The sequence below is a fragment of the Delphinus delphis genome, chromosome 11 (assembly GCF_949987515.2).
Source record: "Delphinus delphis chromosome 11, mDelDel1.2, whole genome shotgun sequence".
Taxonomy (NCBI): domain Eukaryota; kingdom Metazoa; phylum Chordata; class Mammalia; order Artiodactyla; family Delphinidae; genus Delphinus; species Delphinus delphis.
The window spans coordinates 6,642,899-6,663,342 of NC_082693.1; the positions used below are offsets into that span (position 1 = coordinate 6,642,899).

The 20,444-nt window shown below is 56.0% G+C and overlaps 2 protein-coding genes across 3 annotated transcripts in view; one reads left to right on the plus strand and one right to left on the minus strand.

Annotated features, from left to right (window-relative positions):
- The window catches only part of PLEKHG6 (pleckstrin homology and RhoGEF domain containing G6), a 14,110-nt gene extending 6,262 nt beyond the window's left edge, over positions 1–7,848 (plus strand). Inside the window, exons 12-14 of the mRNA XM_069541223.1 lie at positions 25–136; positions 6,339–6,484; positions 7,152–7,848. Of these exons, the coding sequence (XP_069397324.1) occupies positions 25–136; positions 6,339–6,484; positions 7,152–7,848 (955 nt within the window). The remainder of the gene's footprint in view (positions 1–24; positions 137–6,338; positions 6,485–7,151) is intronic.
- Positions 7,849–8,405: 557 nt separating this feature from the next.
- On the minus strand, positions 8,406–20,161 carry TNFRSF1A (TNF receptor superfamily member 1A). 2 transcript variants are annotated; one of them, XM_060024149.1, is made up of 10 exons: positions 19,882–20,161; positions 13,258–13,411; positions 12,915–13,043; positions 12,550–12,699; positions 12,325–12,403; positions 10,467–10,537; positions 10,230–10,343; positions 9,886–9,914; positions 9,426–9,699; positions 8,406–9,295 (listed from the first exon to the last, which is right to left on the minus strand). In XM_060024149.1, exons 1-10 carry the CDS (start codon positions 19,918–19,920, stop codon positions 8,988–8,990), a joined length of 1,347 nt encoding a protein of 448 aa, XP_059880132.1. In that variant the 5' UTR covers positions 19,921–20,161; the 3' UTR covers positions 8,406–8,987. The 2 variants fall into 2 exon arrangements, with proteins under 2 accessions (XP_059880132.1, XP_059880133.1); XM_060024150.1 differs by lacking the exons at positions 13,258–13,411; positions 19,882–20,161 and adding an exon at positions 19,531–19,551.
- Positions 20,162–20,444: the final 283 nt, after the last annotated feature.

The window sequence follows — 20,444 nt, forward strand, 5'->3', positions numbered from 1 at the left end:
AGACCTTCTCCTCCACCCAGGCAGCTTCCTGCTTATCCACCTCACCGAATTACAGTGTGTCTCCAGCGCCCTCACTGTGCACTGTCCCAGCGCTGCAGACCGTGCCGTGTGGCTGGAGAGGACCCAGCAGGCCCAGGTATGTGAAGCCAGGTGTGGGAGCAGGGGGATGGCGGGGGCCCCGGAGCTCAGATCCGGTGCACAAGAGTGGAGGAAGGGGAGAGAGAGGGTGGGGTGCACACAGCTTCAGACTGGACCTCCTGCCCCTCCGGTGCACCCTCGAGAGGGGAGACACAGCCTTGACCAACCTTAAGAGCATGGAAGAGGGACTTCCCTGATGGTCCAGTGGTTAGGACTCCACGCTTTCACTGCCGAGGGTGCAGGTTCAATCCCTGGTCAGGGAACTAAGATCCTGCAAACTGCATGGTGTGGCCAAAAAAAAAAAAGTATAAAGAAAAAGAGCACAGAAGAAAGCCTTTGGCCAGCTAGGGTACCAGTCCCTGGGAGAGCCAAGAGAGCCTCCCCTGAAGGTTCCGAGGCTGTGAAACAATTAACTGCTGAACTTGAGCTTCCGTTCGGCGAACATGAACGGGGCACCTGCTGGTGCGCACAGGCTGGGTGCTGGGGAATCAGAAAAGCATATAATGCCATTTCTTCCCTCACAGAATACACGCTGCAGCCTAGCTAGACAGACAAGTATACAAATAACAGAAACGTGTGGACGGAATGGAGTTAGGACAGGGAAGGGAGTGGCTCACTCGGTCTGGTGGGTTGGTTGGGAGAGGGACAGTGCAGAGAACAGAGATGCCTCCGAGGACAGAGGAGGCTTCGCCGAGGAGCTACTTTCTGAGCACCGCGGGCGGATATCTAGGAGCACGTCAGGGGAACAAGGTGGGCAGGAAAGGCATTCCAGATGGAGAGCAGAGTGTGCGAAGGTCGGAAATCGGAAGCAGTTGTGTGTGTTGAGTGCACCGTCAGCTGAGTGGTTGGCGTTACCGGGGCGGCACAACGGCAGAGAGGCCAGGAGGGAGGTGCTACCAGATCGTGCCCGTCCCTGGATGCCGTGCCGGGGAACTTGAACTTTGTCCTGCAAGTGACACAGAGGCGGTAAAAATGTTAGCTAGTGGAGTGGAGAGATGCGGGGGGCAGATTTATGCAAGAAAAGCCCAAGGAGTTCAAAAGGAGGGAGACCCGGATGGGGCCATATTGGTTACTGCTTTGGTGCCGTAAAGCAACAGAAACATTCCCTCACGGTTCTGGAGGCGAGAAGTTGAAAATCAACATGGCAGCCGGGCAATGCTTCCTCTCCATGGCTCTAGGGGAGCATCCTTCCCGGCCTCTTCTGGCTCCTGGGGGCTCCAGGTGTTGCTTAGCCTACGGCAGCATCGCTCCACTCTCTGCCTCTATCTTCACGTGGTCTTCCTCTCCATGTGTCTCTGTGTCCCAACCTCCCTTTCCTGTCTCTTAGTAAGACACCGGTCATTAACCCAAAATCCAGGATGACCTCATCTTGAGATCCTGCACTGAGGGTCTATGCACATCTGCAAAGACCCTTTTTCCAAACAAGGCCACTCACATTCACAGATTCTGGGGGTCAGGACCTAGACCCATCTTTCCGGGGCCACTATTCAACCCACTACAGGAGCAGAATTGCCAAAGAAGAGGGAAGATTTGAGTTGGACTTTAAGGATGGGGAAGACCCTGAGCAGAAGACTCAAGGGAGAAATTGGGTTGGATTTATTTGGGGGACAACCAGCATGTCTGTCTGAGTCTGGAGGGAAGGGTTTTGTGTGGAGCCAGTGATGAAACGCCAAGTTCTAGGGGACCCCAGGGCCTGTAGAAGAGGGTGGGCTGGACGAGACTGAATTGAATTGGGTTGGCAAGTTGACACCAGAGCCACCATAGATTCTTTGAGCAAGGGAAGGCCATGGTGAAATCCATGTGTTTTGTCTTGAATTGTCAGGTGGCAATGTGACAGGTGGGCTGGGGGCAGGAGAGATTGGTGGCAGGAGATTTCCCGTACTAGTTTGGGTATGAAACATAGAGGTTGAGTGCCACGGCCTTAGGGACATGGTGCAAAAAAAGAAGAAAAGAACAAGAAAGGAGCTGAAGAAGAAAGAAGAGACAGGTGAGTCTTAGGGAGACCAATAGAAGCCTCTACCGAGCCCATGGTTCAGACCCCAGCTCTGCCTCTTACTAGCTGGGTGACCTTGGGTGAGTTATGTGGCCTCCCTAGTCTTCCGTTTCTTCACCTGCAAAATGGATATAAATAATAACAGTCCTTGTCTCATAGGGAAGATTCAAAGAAACCATTCAGATTAAGTAGGCAACTTGGTAACTCAGGTCCACAAGGACAAAGGATGACTTGCTTCCGAGGTTCTTGTGTGAAAGGCTGCTTTGGCAATGACAACAGAAATCATTAGAAAGGGAAACCTGTTTGTCTAGTTGTTGCTTCCTGGGTGGCGTGGGGCATGGGTAGCAAGGTTTACTTTTAAACAGAAGCACTTTGGAAATGAGGTAATGGGAGACAGCCAAGTGGAGACCTTTCAGGGGTTTGTGGAAACACAGACTAGAGTTCAGGCGAGAAATGAGGGTGAACTATGAAAATCGCTAAGAGAGCAGATCCTAAAAGTTCTTTTCGCAAGGAAAAAAATGTGACGACGGTGACGAATGTTCACTAGACGTCGTGTGGATCACTTCATATGTACACAAATGTGGAATCATTATGTTGTACACGTGAAACTAATCTGTCAATTACACCTCAATTTTTTATAAAAAGAAGAGGCATTTTGAACAAGAAATCATAGTGTAGACGATTTCTAAAGAATGCAACTGCACTATTTTTAAAGAGTTTAAATCAAACTCTTTACTCATAGGACTTGCTTTAATGAGCAGGTTATAATGATTTGTCGTTTGCACATCAGGTAATTAGGGCTTTGAAACTTTGGAGGATGCGTAAAAACAGTCTTGTCCTTTAAACAATTTTAAGCATTCTTCCCACAGTCTTACCTATGGCATCGTATCAAGATGTGGAGAGCTTATTCGAGAAAAGGAAAACCAGAGCTTAGTCTCTGTTTAAACACTGTATTTAAAGATTCGGAATTATGAGAGTAAAAAATAAATAGGAGGTTTATGCCATTAAAAAAAAAAAAAAAGAAAAAAGGATGAAAGATCTTGAACCTCAAGATCTTGTGTCCTCCAGCCCATCGGGGCTGTCATTTCCTTGGATACCTAAACACGATGGTGACAGCACCCAGGAAGCCAGAGGTAGGGGACAGGGTGTGGGTCATCTGCCCTGACCCCTGCTCCAGGCCGGATCAGAGTCCCCTCTCTCTTTGCAGTGGGGCCTCCCCTCTACACCACCGCCCCCCAGCCCAAGAAGAGACCCCCCACCTTCTCCTTAGAACCCCCAGGGGAACCACTAAAGATTGCTGGTATTTTATTACACGAACTAATCTAGCCCCCAGGAGTTTTACTCCACGCTAACTGAGGTAGAGAAGGCATTTCCGATACCTAACCAAGCAGCGCACTAGCTCCCCGCGTCCCCTTGCAAAACCAAAAACCCTGAAACTTTGAAATGAGATTGTCCTGCTGCTGCCTCACACCAAAGTCTTAGGGAAAATCCTTTTCGCAGTTCCCACCAGTCCTTGTAAACTGAAGAGGGCCGTAGCATACCTACTGATCCTAGGGGTCAGGGTGTTTTTTCTCCGCCTTACAGAATCGTACATAGGTAGATTATTCCTAGCGGGTCTGGCTCTGTGGCTTCAGCTTTTAGAGAAAATGAGCTTCTCAAGAGGAGAGACACTGAATCTTGGGAAATGCCCACGTTTAGGGGCTGGGAAGAGGAAAATGAACCAGTGCTGGGAACAAGGAGCTATCAGAGACGAGGCCAAGACGTGAACGGAGGAAAGAGGTGGGCTCGGAGGGCCCGCAGGCCAGCTGTCACTCATTATCTGCGTCAATTCTCTCAGCTCCGGCCCCACCTGGGAACTGCAGGGATAATGGGAACCACCTTGCAGGACAGACGGGAGAGTTATGTTTGTACGCTGCTTGACACGCGCCCGGCACTTAATGGGGGTTCCATACATGTTTATTGTTGTCAACTTTAGAAGATGCCAACATCTTCTAAAGGCCGGGGGTGCCTGGCCGAGGGCACCTTCAAGAGATGGTTTTCGTCCGTGATGGGAGACTTGGGGAGGGCAGCGGGTGAATTTGGGAGCCGCTCCAGGGGCAGCAGGGAGAGGAGGCATTTCCTCCCAAGGCTTCAGTTCCCCACCGGGGCAAAGGAAGAAGAACCATGGCGTCGGGGGAGCCCTCCCTTTTCCCGGCTTTGTGGGGCTGTCGCATTCAAGCCCAGGCACCAGTTTCCTCTTCCTTTCCCACCCTGCCCCCAACACGTCTCTCCTCTTACCCAAGCTGTGAAAATCCTCCCAGGGTTGCTAGAGAGCCTTTGGGGTGGCCGGGGGCCCTTCAAACATCCCGGTCCCTGGTACCTGAGGTGTCAGGTCCTCCATCCCCACCCCACCCCTTGCCTCCCTGCTTCTTCCCAGGTGGGTCCACGGGAGAGTTTAGTGGAAATGCTTGTATGGGACAGATGTTCCTTCCAGACCACCCCCCAGCTGCCTTCCTCCCAGTTCTTTTCCTCCACACACCATCTCTATCCTGGACATCCCAAAGATAAACTTGAACTTCAGTCATATGGGGCCAAAGGGCATCTCAGCCGGCTGCCCCAGCCCCACCCTGACCCCAGCCCCACCCCGGCCCCAAGAGCGGCTCCTCCCACCCTCGTTACTCTGCACAGCTGGGAGATGTGGAAGAGGTCACAGGACCTGGCCTGGTGTGCTGGTCTCCTGCCCCCAGACACCATCATCCCTGGCTCTGGCCGACAGAGCAAGTCTTGTGAGACTGCTGAGAATCCTTGCAGGAGACAGTGACTGGGAAGCCAGGCAGGAAAATTGGAAATACAAGCCTGAGGTCATTTTCCTGTCCCTGTTCGTCCTTTTCTCCAACACGTCTCTTGTACAGACCCAGCTACCCCCCACCCCGTTGCGTTTCTGGAGGGGCTTTGGGAAGGTCCAGAGTTGCCTAAGAATTGCTGGTTCATACACCTGAAGGGGGCGGGGGGAGGGGCACATTCAAATTACTTAATAACCAGAATGGAATGGGCATCAACCAATCAGAGTAGAGCTTGGGGAGGCAGGGGGTGGGGTGGTGGTGGTGGTGGTGGTGGTGGTCCTAGAGGCCCCCTGCTGTGCCAGATGTTATCCCTCTGCTGCTGGATCTTGGAGGGCAGGGTAGTCCTGGTGAAGGAAGGTGGGAGGCTTGGGCAGTAGCCCTTTGCTCACCAGCATGAAAGTACTTCAATATGTGCACAATGATAAGGCCATCCCAGCCAGTGCTGGTACCAGTGCCGCCCCCAGGAGCCTCCACCACCTCTTTTTGCCAGGCCTCCGCCTTTGGCCTCTCCGAGGGTTCCCTTGCCATCCCTCCCCTCCCCCAAGAGAAAGTTGTCCTTTGGTAATTCCTGACCCTTTCTAAGGCTGCCCTTGAAAAATAGTGCAGTTACTGAACTAGGACTCACAGAGAAAGACCCAGCCCCAATTCTGCTTCTCTCTACCTGTGCGCCCTGGACCAAGTCCACTCATCTTTCTAAGTCTTGTTTCCCCATCTGTAAAACTGGCTAATACACTGCAGGCTGATGGTGCGTGTCAAATGACCGCCTGCGTGTAGAGGTGCTTCATAAACCACTTCCCAGATATTACTATTTTATTCCGGTGGCGCCTGTATGAAAATGCTAAGGAAGACAAAATATAATGTATATCCTCTCTCCATTCCTCTTGGGATGGTCTTGTTGTCAACTCTGAAGGACAACAAAGTCCTCAACCCAGGACAAAGCCTGCCCCTGCCCACCCTGGTGGTAGGAGAAAGAGTAACCTGAGGGCCCAGCATCATTCAGAGCAATTATGCCACCATCACCACCAATCAGGGAGGACTTCCTGAAGGAAGAAACAGACCAGACCTTGGCTTGCCAAGGGGATGTGAGAGGCAGGAAGAACGTACAAGTAGGAAAAGGGGCCTTATGTTTACCCCACACATCCTAGGACCAGCTCAAGAGTTCAAATACTGGCTCCGTCCTACTTTCCCGCAGCATGACCGTGGTAGTTACTTAACCTCAGAGTCTCTGTTTCTCAGGAGTAAAGTAGGAGCAAAAAAGTCTGCCTCATAGGGCGGCGGTGGTGAAGAGAAAGCAAGATAATATATGTAAAGCACTTAGCGTGGTGCCTGGCATACAGCAGGTGCTCAATAAATGAGAGCTCTTAATGAAAGTATCCCCACCCCAGGTCACCCTGCAAAAGCTGAAGGCAGAGGAGTACATCCAACAGAAGAGGGAGCTCCTGGCCCTCTATCAGGACCGGGACGGGGAGTCCCCAGGCCCCAGGCCCTCCATGCCTTCAGTGGAAGGCTCTGAGAGCAGCACAGAGGGAAGGTAAGACCTACAGGGCGTACAAGGCCTCCCAGAGGAGGGGGGCTGCAGGCAGGGAGGGAGGGCAGAGGAGCCCACAAGGTTGGGAAATGGTATTACAGCTTTTGGGGGGACTGGGACCAGACTGAGGAACCCAGGCTACAGGTTGACACCAGCCGTGCGAAAGGCCACATGAGACAGCCTATGGGGTTAGCCAGCCTAGGGCTGGCACAGGGTGAAGGAAACAGGCACGAAAGGCACAAATTCCCTGAGAGAATCAGGTTCCCCAGGCCGGGGATGGAGAGTGAAGGCCAGTATGGGTTTGCGGAATGTCAGAGCTGCAGGGACCCGGCTAGTTCAAATCCCCAGAGAGCGTGGGAGTTTCACCCAAAATAACAGCTGTTGAGCAGCACGGTTATAGAGAAAAAAAGACTCCATCACTGGGGGATAACCTCAGGGGAGCTCAGGAAGCACTCAGCAGATACTTGATAACAAGTTTCTGGACTGAGTGCAGGGGCTAAAATGCCTTTAAGGAGCTTATAGTCTAGCCAGTGAGTCAGTGCAGTGTAAAAGTGATACCAAAATAAGTTTGGAGGAGGGCCCATTTCTGGATGGAGGGATCAAGGGAGACTCCCTGGACTTGAACTTGATCCCTCAGCATCTGACTCTGACCATTTGCTAGTAACTGTAGGACTCCTGGGTCCTCGATCGTCATCCCCCAGCTGGTGGTGACGGAAGACACAGATGAAGATGCTCCCTTGGTACCAGATGATATCTCGGACTCTGGCTATGGCACTCTGGTCCCAGGCTCCCCCAAGGCGTCCCACTTTCTGCCAAACCGTCTACGCTCCAAGGTCCTTCGGCGGGACCCTCGCCGCACCTTCTCCACCCTGGACCTCCGAGATGTTCCTTTGCATCTCCAGCCTCCTGACCCCCAAGCTCCCCAACGCCGAAGCACCCCTGAACTGCCAGAGGCAAGTGTCCAGAAAGGAGACAGCCTTCCCAGGGGAGACCCACCGACCTGGTCTGAGGAAGAAGGCGGGACCTCGGTTGGAGAGAATGTGGTAGTGGAAACCTTACATAGGGCCCAACTTCGGTGGCAGCTCTCCCCCTCCCTGACCCACACTGACTCTTCTGGGGAAAGCCCCTGGGAATCCTCAGGGGACGAGGAAGAGGGGCCCTTCCTGGGACCCGGCTACAGCCCCTCCCCTCACCCGCTCTGGGCCGAGGACATGCTCCGAGAGATCCGGGAGGAACTGGCCAGCCAAAGGATTGAGAGAGTCCCCGAGCCTGGGGACAGCAGACCTCGGAAGCTGACTCGGGTCCAACTGCAGAGGATGCGGGGGCTTCACGTCATACGCCTGGACACGCCCCTGTCCGCATCGTAAGTGCAGAAGGGAAGCTGGCGTGGGATGGAGCGGAGGGGAAGGCCAGTATGGAGCCAGAGGGGATGCCGGGGCAGGGGGTTGGCGGGACAACACAGGAGGGCAGGACCAGAGGGGGGTCATGGCGGGGAGGGGCCTTTAGCTTCACTCTTCACCCCATGTCTGCCTACCTGACACCTGCCTCTTGCCTTTGCAGAGAGGTGTGAGGGAATACCTCCGTAAGAGTGCTGGTCACCACCTCCACCCCTGGATTCTACCTCAAGGACACTTCCCCAGGCACCCTGCCCTTCCTGCTCTGAGGACTTTGGGGATCAAGAGCTGTACACCGATGTGTCACAGACACACCAGAGTCCCACATAAAGTTGTGCATAAAGATGGCCGTCCAACCAGCACTAGATGAGGGCGGGGCAAAGAGAACCTGGCGGGTGAGGAGTCACAGACTGAGCACAGGTGACTCCTCTGTTACTGGGCTGCACGAGGGTGAGGTATCCTCCCGCCCCCCTACTCCGCCAGGATCACGGCCCCGGCCCCGCCTCCCACCACGCAGAAAGGCCACTCCCTCCAGGAGCACAGCTTTAATTCCGGGCTTTTAGTGTATTTACAAGTCCACAGCTCCAGCGGGAGGGCCCTTTGTTCTGTGCCTCCCCTGCCTTGGGACACTTCGGCTTACTCTGTGCTTGTCCAGGCAGGGGGACAAAGGTTCTATTAGTGTACATAATGGAAACAAAGATTGCTTATCTACTGTGAAACAGGCTCAGGGACCAACCAGGGGCCCCCAAGCAGCCTTGCTGGGTTCTCCAAGTCCAAAATGGGCAATGAGGCGCCCCTCATCCCCGCAGCCACCGCCTGGGCTCCTGGCACACTCAGCCTCTCTCACGAGTAACACACACTCCACATCACACAGACACACACACTCTGACACACACACTACACACAGCTCACCCGCTGGCAATGCTCAGGCAGCTGAGATATACACTGAGGGAGTAGCACCAGGTTAAGTGGCTGCCAGATCATGCCTGCTCCGCCAAGACCCTTCCCCTCCAGAAAAACGGGGATCCAGAGGGCATCTCGCGGGTCCTTCCAGGCTGCCTGGGGCAGGAAGCAGCCGTCTCAGGGCTGCCCGCAGGGGCCGGGGCGTGGCCTCATCGGGGAAGGCGGGGCTCGGGCGCGAGGAGGGCGGGGCCGCCCAGCGCTTCCTCGATGTCCTCCAGGCAGCCGAGCAGGTCCATGTCGCGGAGCACGCGGCCCAGCAGCTCCAGCGTGGCCTCGCGCCGCGGGGTGCGCCGCCGCCAGGCCGCCAGCATGCTGTACTGCGCCTCGCGCAGGCAGCGCAAGTTCTGCAGCTCCAGCCGCTCGATTTCGTGATCACTCAGCCCCAGCCGCCGCACGAACTCCTTCCAGCGCAACGGGGGCACGCCGTCCACCACAGCGTACAGTGTCGCGGGGTCAGCTGCCGGGAGGCGGCGCGGTGAGCCCGGAGCGGCGGCCCTCCCCACCCGGCCCACACCCACTCGCCCCGGGCGCCCCGCCCACCCGCCTCCCCGGCCGGGGTTCCCTGCGAGGATGAATGAGGAACTCACCATCTGCGAGCGGAGCGGGGGCGCTGGGGGCGCCGGGGGCGCCGTGGGCGCTGGCCTCCCACTTCTGCACAGGGGTGGGGACGGGGGTGGAGGCTGGAGGCGCAGGGAGGATGGGGCCAGCCCCTTGGTGGGGCGGGGCCATCTCTCTGGGGAGAGATGTGACTCTGAAGTTGGACCACGGGGGGTCACAAGGGGTGAAGGTGGGACTGGAGGCAGGACTGAAGCTCGGGATGGGACTGAAGCTTGGGGCCGGGGCCAGGGGCTCTGGCTCCCCCTGAGAGAGAGAGAAGGCACAGCATTAGCGGGGAAGAGGAAATACAGCCCCAGCCCTCCTTCTTCTGGATTCCGGACGGGAGTTGGGGCTAGAGGGAATCAGGGGAGCCCCAGGACGATTTGGGTGTTACAAGATGACAACGGACAGTCAGGGAAGACTGCGGGTAGTTCCCCGGTTTCACCTTACCTCCTTTACAGGAGCCGACTGCCCACAAACTGAGAAAAAAGAGACAAAGCGTCACAGATTTCACTTCCTCTCTCAACCCTGGCGCCCATCATGGGGCTGGCGATGGGTACTTGTGGTGACATGCTTCAGGGCCTATGTGGCCCCAGGGACGAGAGAGCTACTGATGCAGTATGAGCTCTCACCAGCCGTCCAAGACCACCTCGTGCCAGTGGGGTCCTCGCCAGCGAACTAAGGGGACATTCCTCATCTCCCTCCATGCCTGTGCACCCCTCCCTCCCGCCTCCTCTGAAGCCTCCTCCTGCATTCCTACCAGCACCCTTTCCCTTCCCAAAGGCCCCACTCACCGATGGAGTAGAGCTTGGGCTTCCACCGCTGGTATCGGCATGCTAAAACAATGAGGAGGAAGGATGCCAGGCAAAGACCAAATACGATCACCAGGGGCAACAGTACTGTGGTGCCTGGAAACAGAGCAGATTGTGGTCAGAGGAGAGGGGCTCTGGACGTAGCAGGGCAGGACGGATGGGGAGGGGCATGACTAGGAAAGGGTCCATGGGCATGGGCACCAGGATAATTCTCCTCACCTGGGTCCTGAGAGTTGTTACTAGTTACAGGTAGAGCTGGACATAACTTCTCGCACTCCGTGTTCTTACAGCTAAAAGAAGAGAGAGTGCTGGTGAGTAGGGGCCCACCGTAAGAGGAATACAGGAAAAAAAGAAAAAGAAAAAAACCACACAGATTGTTGGAAATTCTTGGCTTTACAAATATTTTAGCTATCTCTTGATATAATGGAAATTAATCCTATCTTGGGAATTGATGCGGAGGAAAGAAACATTAGTTAATCCCCAAATCATTTCATTTTAGAGCTGGATTTGATCTTGAAGAAGCTATGTAGAGGGCTTCCCTGGTGGCGCAGTGGTTGAGAGTCCGCCTGCCGATGCAGGGGACACGGGTTCATGCCCCGGTCCGGGAGGATCCCACATGCCGCGGAGCGGCTGGGCCCGTGAGCCATGGCCGCTGAGCCTGCGCGTCCGGAGCCTGTGCTCCGCAACGGGAGAGGCCACAACAGTGAGAGGCCCGCGTACCGCAAAAAAAAAAAAAAAAGAAAGAAAGAAAAAAAAGACATTATGTAGAAAAAGCGTTAAAAGCAGTCAGAGTCAGGTATAAATTCCAGCCCCATTCATTGGCTAGCAGTGTGACTCCAGGCAAATCACTTCACCTGTAAGCCTCAGTTTCCTCATCAGTAAAACAGGGATCCTACCCACTGTCAAGATTGAGGATTAAGTGAGATAATTATGCCTGACATATAGTAAGCCCTCAATAAATGCTGACTGTCATTGAATTGTTATTTTATCACAGTTTTACTGATGAGAATCCAGTGAAAAAAAGGTTAAAGAGCTTTTTCTCTAGATGACACTGCTGATGACAGCACCTAACTTTGAGAGAGGGGTCTAGCATGCATGTGAACAATTAAAAAACACATCTTGCTGGGGGCAGCCAGAGAACACTCTAGAACAAGCGCATCTTCCCGTTTTGGAGCTGGCACTGGGCAGCATGGACTAATGAGAACTACATCAGGGGTCCTAGAAGGAACTTGAGGAGGTGAGTTCTCAGCAGGAATCTGAAAGCAGGGAGAGGTCATTTTGCCCACCTCACAAGCTCCTGGTGAGAACCACATGGAAGGGGTGTAGAAGTGCTTTTAAGGGGAAGAAATTCGTGGGAAAAAGAACATAGTTTCTTGTCAGACACTTTGTGGCTATTTTTTGTGGTCCTTACAGCTTTGCCAACCTGATGTCATTATCCTTACTTTAAAGGTAAAAACAACTAAGGCTCAGAGATGTTAAGTCACTTGCCCAAGCTCACACAGCCTGAGATGTTAAACCCAGGGCAATTCAACTTTAGAACCCTCAGTTTCCTCTTTGCAAGCAAGTGTGCAAGAACAGCCCCTGCAGAGCCAGAAGGAGTGAGGAGGTGCGGTCAAGGGACTGGGGAGGAAAGTGCACACTGCATTAAACCTAAGGTCAATAATCAGAGACATTACGATTTACATCACACACACACACACACACACACACACACACACACACACACACACAGGTGCCAACTGAACCATGATACACCGTCAACTGTTGTAAGATGCAGTATGATTTCAGAGATGTAAAAGTGTATTCCTAGAATCCATAGTAGGGTCTGTTGCTCAAGAATCTGAACGTCTTCCAAAAAACATCTGAATGTCTAAAAAGAACTTCAAGTCCTTGCGGTATGTGCCTCTATCCACAGAGACTTCATGAGATTTTAGGAACAAGTTGGGGGCAGGGAGGACTGTCTGGTATCTTGACATGAAGTGTCTCCCATCCAAACAGCCTGGAGGAGCCAGAGCACCTCCCACAGTCTCCCCCTCCCATGCCGATCCGGTGCCCAGCAGCCAGCAGAAGTACTCACTGAGCACAGGAGACGCACTCAGCATCTCTTAGAAAGAACCCCACGTGGCAGTGGCAGACGGTGTCCTGTCTCTCCTTGCCTGTAGGGAGAGATGCGGCACAGCTGAAGGAGGATGGCCCAGCACCCTGAGGGCCAGAGGGAGAACCGGGGGGGCAGGGGTACAGCAAGCTGGAGACCGCCCTCCGGAGACGGGGTGACCAGCTGGGTCGGGAGGGCCATGCTCACAGGAGTGGTGCACCGTGCCGTTGGGGCAGAGGCTGCAGTTCAGACACTGGAACAGAGTTTCACTCCAATACTTCCGATACTGGTTCTTCCTGCAGCCACACACGGTATCCTTGTCCACTGCGCAAGGAGCAATCTCCACCTGGAACATTTCTGGTGCGGGGAGTAGATGGGGTATGAGCTCCCACTGTCCCCACCGGGTGTGTCTCTCTGGGTAACGCACGCTCACACCCATGCATTCGTTCACTTGCGCACATGCATCCCTGCCCACCCGCAGCAGCACAGCTTCGTACCTTCCCCTGGAGACAAGACGCGCACACCCACCTGACCCAGTCGGTTTAGAGTCCCGCCCCCCTGCTGGGACTTACCTTTCCGGCACTTGGAGCAGCTCAGACATTGTCTGAGGTGGTTCTCCGAAGCGGTAAAGGTGCCGCGGGCACACACCCTGCAGTCCGTGTCCAGCCCCGGGCCCGGACAATCATTGTACAGGTAGGTACCTGTGATTGGGGGGTCGGGGTTAGGCTGCAGCCAGGAGCCCCAGCCCCAGGACGGCCCGGGCACCTCCCCGAAGTCCCTGGGAGAGGAAAGGAGGGAGAAACTCCCAACCCTGGAGAGGCAGCCAAGTCAGGGACCCCACGTTCCGGAACATCTGGAAAGAGCAAAGGGAGAAGCAGGGCCCCTGAGGAGCCCCACGGTTACCCCTCCTCCTACCTTTGTGGCACTTGGTACAGCAAATGGAATTATTTTGAGGGTGGCTATATTTCCCTTGGGGACACGAACTCTCTCTCTTCTCCCGGTCCCCGGGGTGAGGGACCAGCCCATGAATCCCCGCGGGGTACACATCCACCAACAGAGCCCGGAGCACCTGGGGAAGAGTCAGATGGAGAAGACCCCATCAGGAGAGGGAGGGGTGGGGTCTCAGAGGGAGCGAGTCTAAAGCCTTCCCAGCTCAAGTCTTTTCTCAGCGGAACATTCTCCCCAGGCCACTCCCGCTCACACGCCACGTTCTCCTCTAAGCCTAGGCTGCCGGCACAGTGCCATCTAGTTGTCCTCTGGTTGTCCTGTGTGTGCGTTTCTGTCCTTCCAACTCAAGGCTGGTAAACTCCAGGCACGGGCTGTATTTTATCCTTATTTCCCTGAAGCAGCTGTTAGTGCTGGGCACAAGGCAGATGTTCAAGGAGTTTTCTGGGTTGGGAACAGGACCTTCCTTCCGACGAGTAGCCCTAAAGATTGGGGTGGCGCTTCTCCATCTGGGTGCTGCGTTCACAGCGTATTCACTGTGCACATTCACGGAGGTGAACAGTTAGGATCTGTGCACTTTCCTGAACTATGTTATGCCATTAAAAAGGTTTTTTGTAACATCAGATTGGAGTGGAGGTGAGCGATGTCCCTGTGGGGGCCATTCCTGGACAGCGGGCAGAAGCCACAGGAAGAGTTTCTTTGTCAATCTGTACCAAAACCTCACTCAGGATCCTGCCCTCGGACTCCGTGCTGCATCCCCTTCCGCCAGTAAACCTGCACGAACACCCCAGGTTGGCCCGGGCAAAGGGGGAGTGGAGAAAAAGGGAAAGTTCAGGGTCAGGGATGGGGGTAGAAAGGTGATGAGGTTTAGGTGGGGCGGGAGGGGGCACAGGCATGGAGGTTACACGTAATCGTAGCCGGCTGGAGGCTGGGGGTCTGGCTCAAAGACCACCGAGCCAGGAGCTGAGGGCGTGCCAGGGAGTCCCTCTGCCCTCTGCACATCGGGGTGTCCGGGGAGCCTGTTTTCCGGCCCCAGGCCGGGCCCCCCGTCCCGGAATCACTCGCCCAGCCCTGGCTTCAGAGCTGGGACGGCACGGCCAGGAGGCTGTGTTGAGCTCCAACCCAGACTTTGCTGTTTCACCTCCTACCAGCCTCTTCCTGGCTTTCCCTGGCCCTTGATTTTGTTTTCTCTGCTACAAAGTCCGCCTTATATGAAGATAAGAGGATGTCCTCCAAGGATGTTAAACTTTGGGAGCAACAGGCTAATCAGATCCCAGAAACCCCAGCCCAGGACAGGAGGGCCTGGTAGCCCAAGGCTGTAGGCAGGTCACACCCAAGTCCCCCGCTAGGTGTCGCTGCAGCGGCCCGGAAGCCCAAGCCCCCGCCCCAGCCCCACACAGGGGAAGCCACACTCAGAAACCCAGCTGCCACCCCCCAGGGGTGTAGGGCGCCCTCCCCACCCAGAGGCAGCACCCTTCCCTGGCCACTCCAGCGCTGTGCCACCTCCCCTGAGAACAGGGCTGAGGCTTCCAGAGCAACAGGAAGAGCTTGGAGTGTTTATGGGAAGGACTTCCCAGTCCTGAGAGTGTGGTTCCTTTCCCCGAAGAAGGGCTCACAGCACCTAAGGTCACTGGCACTTGGAATTCCACCCAGGGGGCTGGGAGCAGAGCCAACCGGCAGAGACAGCATCAGGAAAAAGAACGGCGGCGGGTTGGGGTGGGGTGGGGGTCCTTCTCAGGAAGGAGGGAGAGGCACCTTCTCCGTCCACGTGCCTCCCACCGCGATCTCCAGCACTTTGGGGGTTAAGTCAGATCCGGGAAAGGGAAATCTTTTCCCAGAAGCTCTGCCCAGTGACTCAGGCCAGAGGGAGGGAGGGAATCTAGGGGAGGGAGAGGGAACCAGCAGCTTCCCCAGCTCCTCAAGGGTCATGAGTCAGCAGAAAGGCTGAAGGGACCAGCCCGCAATTGGGACCCGATCCGATCCCTTCCTCCTGTGGGCCAGTCTCTCCCTCCAATCCCCACTCAGAGGCCCCTTTCCTCCCCTTCTCCTCCCAGGAGCCAGGCAATGGGCCTCAGTCCCCCTTGGCCCCACTTTTTCGGGAAATGGCTCCCTATCCCATTCCATCCCAAAGGGAAGTCTCGGCCGACCCCCTGCTTCCTCCCATCAGGTCACTACCCGCCCCTCCCTGAGGGCCACTCAGCTCCTTCCCACCCCTCAGCATCCTTCCTTCAGACCCAGCCCCGCCCAGGCTCCTCCTCCGGGTTCAGCCAGTCTCTCTGCGGGTTTGTCCTTTCCCTGGCTTCTCACGTGAGCCCCACCCCGCCCCCGACACTTCCCAGTTCCAGAAGGGAGCAAACCAAGGCTGCCCTCCCACCCGGGTTCACTGCCTTCCCACAGCCTGACTGGTTCTGGCCAGCTGGGTTGGGCTTGGGCACCTCCCTGGGGTCCTCAAACAATCCTTAGGAAACGCGGCCAGTTCTGAGGCTCCACACGCCCCTCCCACAAGCCCACTGGCAGCACAGGCAAAACTCCAGAGCCCTGAGCACCCAGTTCCGGGAGGGAGCGAGCAAGACGGGATGTAAGACAAGCAGCACCATTTCCCCGGGTCCCCCCAGTCCCCAGCAGCCCCCGGAGCCAGCCCACTCCGACCCCAGGAGCCAGCAGGCACCGTTCCTCGGCACTGGCTGGCGCCAGTGCTCAGCCGCTGCACCTTGCAGCAAAACAGCGGAGCTAGGAGGTGAACTCTGAGCGCCCAGACCCCAGGCAGCCTGAGTGCCTGTGGCCTGGAGCAGGGGAAGCGCAGGAAGCCGGGGTGCCTGTGGAGAGACGGTTGAAGGGGTGGCCCAGCACCCCTCCAGCTCCCCCATAACTTCCGCCTAGGGAGTCTTTTAAGTGTGACTTCCTGTGCTGGGGCCACGGCTTGGGGGCGGAGGGGTGGACCCTGTGGTCTAGCTCCCACCCAGCAGCCTCACCGTCCCGTCCTGCGTTCATCTGTTCGTTAACTTAAAATGTCTTGTGTTCATTGGATGTCAAAATCTTTGGGGAGCTCACGACAGCTTCTCCTCCAAGGCCCAGTTGAGGCCCGGCCTCCCTCCCCGAAAGCCCCCCATTAATGAGGTTTCCCCCCACTCCAGCTCATGAGATACATAACCACCCTGTGAACTTTAAAAATATGAATAAACTATACCTATTTTGGGCTCTTACCATAACTACCTAGGGTGAGTAGATACGGTCTCCCCAAACAGACCATATACTATGCGATGAGAGATGAGAAAGTGTTTTGGTCAGAGATAATGTCTAATCCTCCGCACCCAGAACTGGAAGAGGGAAATAAATGTGGTTTGACTGGGTGATTTCATGACTATCTGTCTTCCACTCCAGTCAAGGCCAGTGAAAACCTAAGTGGGAAGATGGGAGTCAGTGCCTCCCTGTAGGCATATATTTATCTCCAGGGGAGAGTTCCCCTCTCCTTCCCACACACATGCACAACCGCAAACACCCTCACAGGAGATGCTGACAAGCCTTCCTCTCCTTCTGAGCATCCCTGGTGAGTGAAGGTTTTGTGTCACTTACGAACGACACAACGGCAGATGTGAGTCTGAGAACCTCTGCTCTGGCCTGTTAGATGCCCACTTCACTTGGCTATTCTCCAGACTCTCAACATGCCCCAAAGGAAATCCATCGACCTCCTGACCTGGACAGATGTCACACCAGCAACCTCTCTTTGCCACCCTTCTCTCCTCAAAGCCCCCATCCCTCCCGTGCTGCCATCCAGTCTGTAGTCCATCTTGCCAGACCTCCCCTGTCATCTCTCAATCCTTTCCAAGTCCAGGGGTTGCCTCACACCCGGATCACTGCAACCGTCTTCCCGCCTTTTTCCTGCTCCAATCCATCCTACACGCTTTCTTATCTGCATTTAAGCTTCAACTTGCACCCACAGGTGTGGGAATCTTCCTTTCCGGGGCCGGACCTCAAACATCATTTCCATGGGTCACTCTTTCCCTGAATGAGAACTTGCAGAGGTACCTCACTGCTATACTGGACACATGCCCAGGTGCAGCGGCCCTGAGAGAACCATTTATGAACGAATGAATGAATGAATTCCTCTACCTGGGACCACAGTCAGGACTCTCTCTCCATCCCTTCCCCCACTTCCTCCAATTTTCTCTTTCTCGCTTCTTCTTGTTCCTCAACAGGGTCCTTCCCCTGCAGCCAAGGTGCTCAGCTTCCTGCCACCACCAGCCCCCAACACAAAATCCCATCTCTCCGTTCCTCCGCTCTACCTCAAACCAGTCCCCTTTCTTTCCAGCCTGCTGCCAGTGAGTGGCTTTAAAGCTCAGCTCCAAAACCACTCTTCTATGAGGCATTTCGTCCCTCATTCCATCCTTTATTCATTCAACAAACAGTTACGGAGCACGGTAGAGACGCAGGTCCCGCAGGGATGCCCAGGTGAATACATGGCTTGAGCTCTCAGTTGGGTCAGAGACGGGCGACTGTGGACTCTGCGTCTCTGCAGGGAGCACAGGCGCTGGAGCTGAGATCAGCTGAGCAGAAAAGGCAGCAGGACGGCACTCACACCCCTCCCGGTTCTGCCTCCCATGGGTGTTCCAGGGCACCACATCGCAATGCTTTTGTGGGCATTTCTCCCTGGAGTGCTCTAAAATCATTTTTTGCTATAAGCTGTCTTGGTTCCAAGACTGTCAGCTCGTTGAGAGCAGCAAGATCTTATGTGCTCTGTTACAGTCTCTCCCGCATTCTTCCCCCACCTCCACGCACCCCACCCCCCCCGGCCCCGCCGCCACACAATCACAGTTCCCTGCATTGCCCATTGGAAAGCCCGTGGACAGCCTCACCCAGCACTGCACACCTCTTGTTTCCCCTCCAGCTCCAGGCTGAGCTTGGTCCCTTAGCTGTCACACCCCAACCCGGGCTGGATCAGCTGCAGTCCCAGGCACATTCCTTCATCTGTTCAGGCTCCCCCGTACCTCTGTTTTCCAAACGCAGAAGCCACTGAGTAATTACAACCACTACTGATACTATTAAGAATAGGAAAGCTAACATTTATTGAGTGCTTTCTGTTTGCTATACCCTGTTCCTGCACTAGAATAGAGACTCCATGAAGGCGGAGACTTTTGTTCACTGCTGTAAGTCCAGCACCTAAAAGAGTATCTAGTGCCGAGCAGGCAGAAATGAATGGAATACTTAATATCTATCTATCTATTTCATCTTCAGAACGACATTATGAGGTAGTGACGATTCTGTCCATCTTAGAGATAAAGAAGCAAGGCATGAAGGGTTATGTTAACCTGCTCAAGTCCAGGCAGCTAGTCCCTGAGGGAGTCAGGACAGGACCAGGGGATTCACTGCCAGGAGACAGGAGAAGGCAGGGCAGCTGGATGGGGAGCAGGGAGAGCCCCTGGGGAGGACAGCCTGCACAGGAGGGAAAGGTGGGCCTGGGGCCACAGGAGGTGGCGGGGTGCTGCGCAGGGAACTAGGGTCTAGAAACGTGGACTAAAGCAGAGGGAGCGGGAGGAACTGGAGAGAAAGGTTCAGAAAGGAGACTCGAGAAGTCTGAGGAGACGGGACAGAAAAGAAAGGGATGATTTGGGGACACAGTACAAGACCCTGGGGGAAGAAGAGGTGGGGGGAGGAGAGGTGGGGGAGGAGAGGTAGGGGAGGAGGGGTGGGGGAGGAGGGGTGGGGGAGGAGGGGTGGGGAGTGGCGGTTGGGCCAGGGAAGAGCAGGAACCCTGAAGAAAGTGACCAACGCAGTGCCCCCAGCTAGGTGGAGGCGAGGGGCTGGATTTCTGCGCAGGACGACTGCAGGACGTGGAGGGGTCAGGGATGCATTGAAACAAGGCTGAAGCAAGAGAAAGGGACATTTTCCAGTGACGAAAACAACTGTCTACCAACTTCCCCAAACTGAGCTGTGGGAGAAGAAAGCAAGTGCTCTGTTGTCTGGGTCCGTGGGAAGGGCTTGGGGGGCAGGTCCAGGGCTCTGAGGCGGGGGAGGAGGGTCAGGCCCACAGACAGGGGCCACAGACCCAGGGTGAAGCGTGCCCCCCGGGGGGGAGGCCTGGGCCTGGGGAGGCCTATCCGGCTACCGACCCCCCTCCCAAATGCCTCCAACACACGGCATCCCAAGCCTACCCGCCCCGAGCCAGGGCCTCTCCCAGACTCAGTTTCCCCACTTCGCTGGCATCCAGTCCCTGCCCTCCAGCAGGGTGTGCTCAGCTGGGCTCACCGGCAGCCTCGCCTGTCCACGGCCCAAGACTGCTGACCTGCCGGACACAATTCAGAACCATCTGGACTCTGAGAGGACAGACCTTCTTTCTCCCACTCCTTTCGGTTTCTTAACAAACTCCCCCGCCCCCGCCGTGGGCACCTGCCCCCCGTCTTCCTGGCAGCCCGGGAACCCCTTTCCCTCCGTGCCTTTCAAACTTCTCCCTTGCTCCCGACTCAGGGCAGCGAATGAATGGGGCAGTGTTTGAGGTCAGGCCGCGCAGGCCTGAGGCTGGGGCCCGGCCCTCGGCTCTCTCCCGCCCCAGGCGCCGCTCGCCCGCCAGCCCACTCCGCCCTCCGTCCCCCGTCTCACCAGTGGCAGCAGCAGGCCAGGCACGGTGGGGAGGCCCATGTCCGGCCAGCTGTGGCCTCTCACTCCCCCATCAGGGCTCAGGCAGTGATGGACAGAGGCGACAGTGGCAGCGACACAGTCCCAGGATGAGCAGGGTCCGGAGTGGAGCCCGGGCGTCGGGCAGGGGAGTGGAGGGTTGAGACTGGGGCGCGGATCACAGCCGGGTCCCGGGGACCTCAAACCCGGAAGGCCGGCACTGCAGCCTGAGTTCGGAGAACTCAGAGAAAAGTTAAGCAGAGAGGAGGTGGGAGGGGAAGGGAGAGGGGGGGTGTTGCAACTTCAGGACAGGAAGAGCCGGGGTGGAGGCGGGTGGAGGCGGGAGGAGGCGAGAGGAGGCGTGAAGGGGCGGGAGGAGGGGGGAGGTGGCGGGAGGAGGCGGGAGGAGGGGGGCCAAGGTGCCTTAACCTTTTGTACCCAGTGCGAGCGCGGGCGCCCGGATCCAGCTGCCCTGCCACGTGCGCGGGTCTGACCACTCCCACCCAGACACCCAGGAGCGCCGGCCCCCTGCCCCCTCCCCCCATCGC

What these genes read in the sequence shown, in the direction of transcription:
- TNFRSF1A (XM_060024149.1), bottom strand. Translation starts at nt 19,920, where the DNA reads ATGGGCCTCCCCACCGTGCCTGGCCTGCTGCTGCCACTG. An exon ending in GCCCAAGCTCTACTCCATCG is followed by an intron (nt 9,915 to 10,229) that starts GTGAGTGGGGCC and finishes CTTTTTTCTCAG; the next exon opens with TTTGTGGGCAGTCGGCTCCT. An exon ending in AGTCGGCTCCTGTAAAGGAG is followed by an intron (nt 9,700 to 9,885) that starts GTAAGGTGAAAC and finishes TCTCTCTCTCAG; the next exon opens with GGGGAGCCAGAGCCCCTGGC.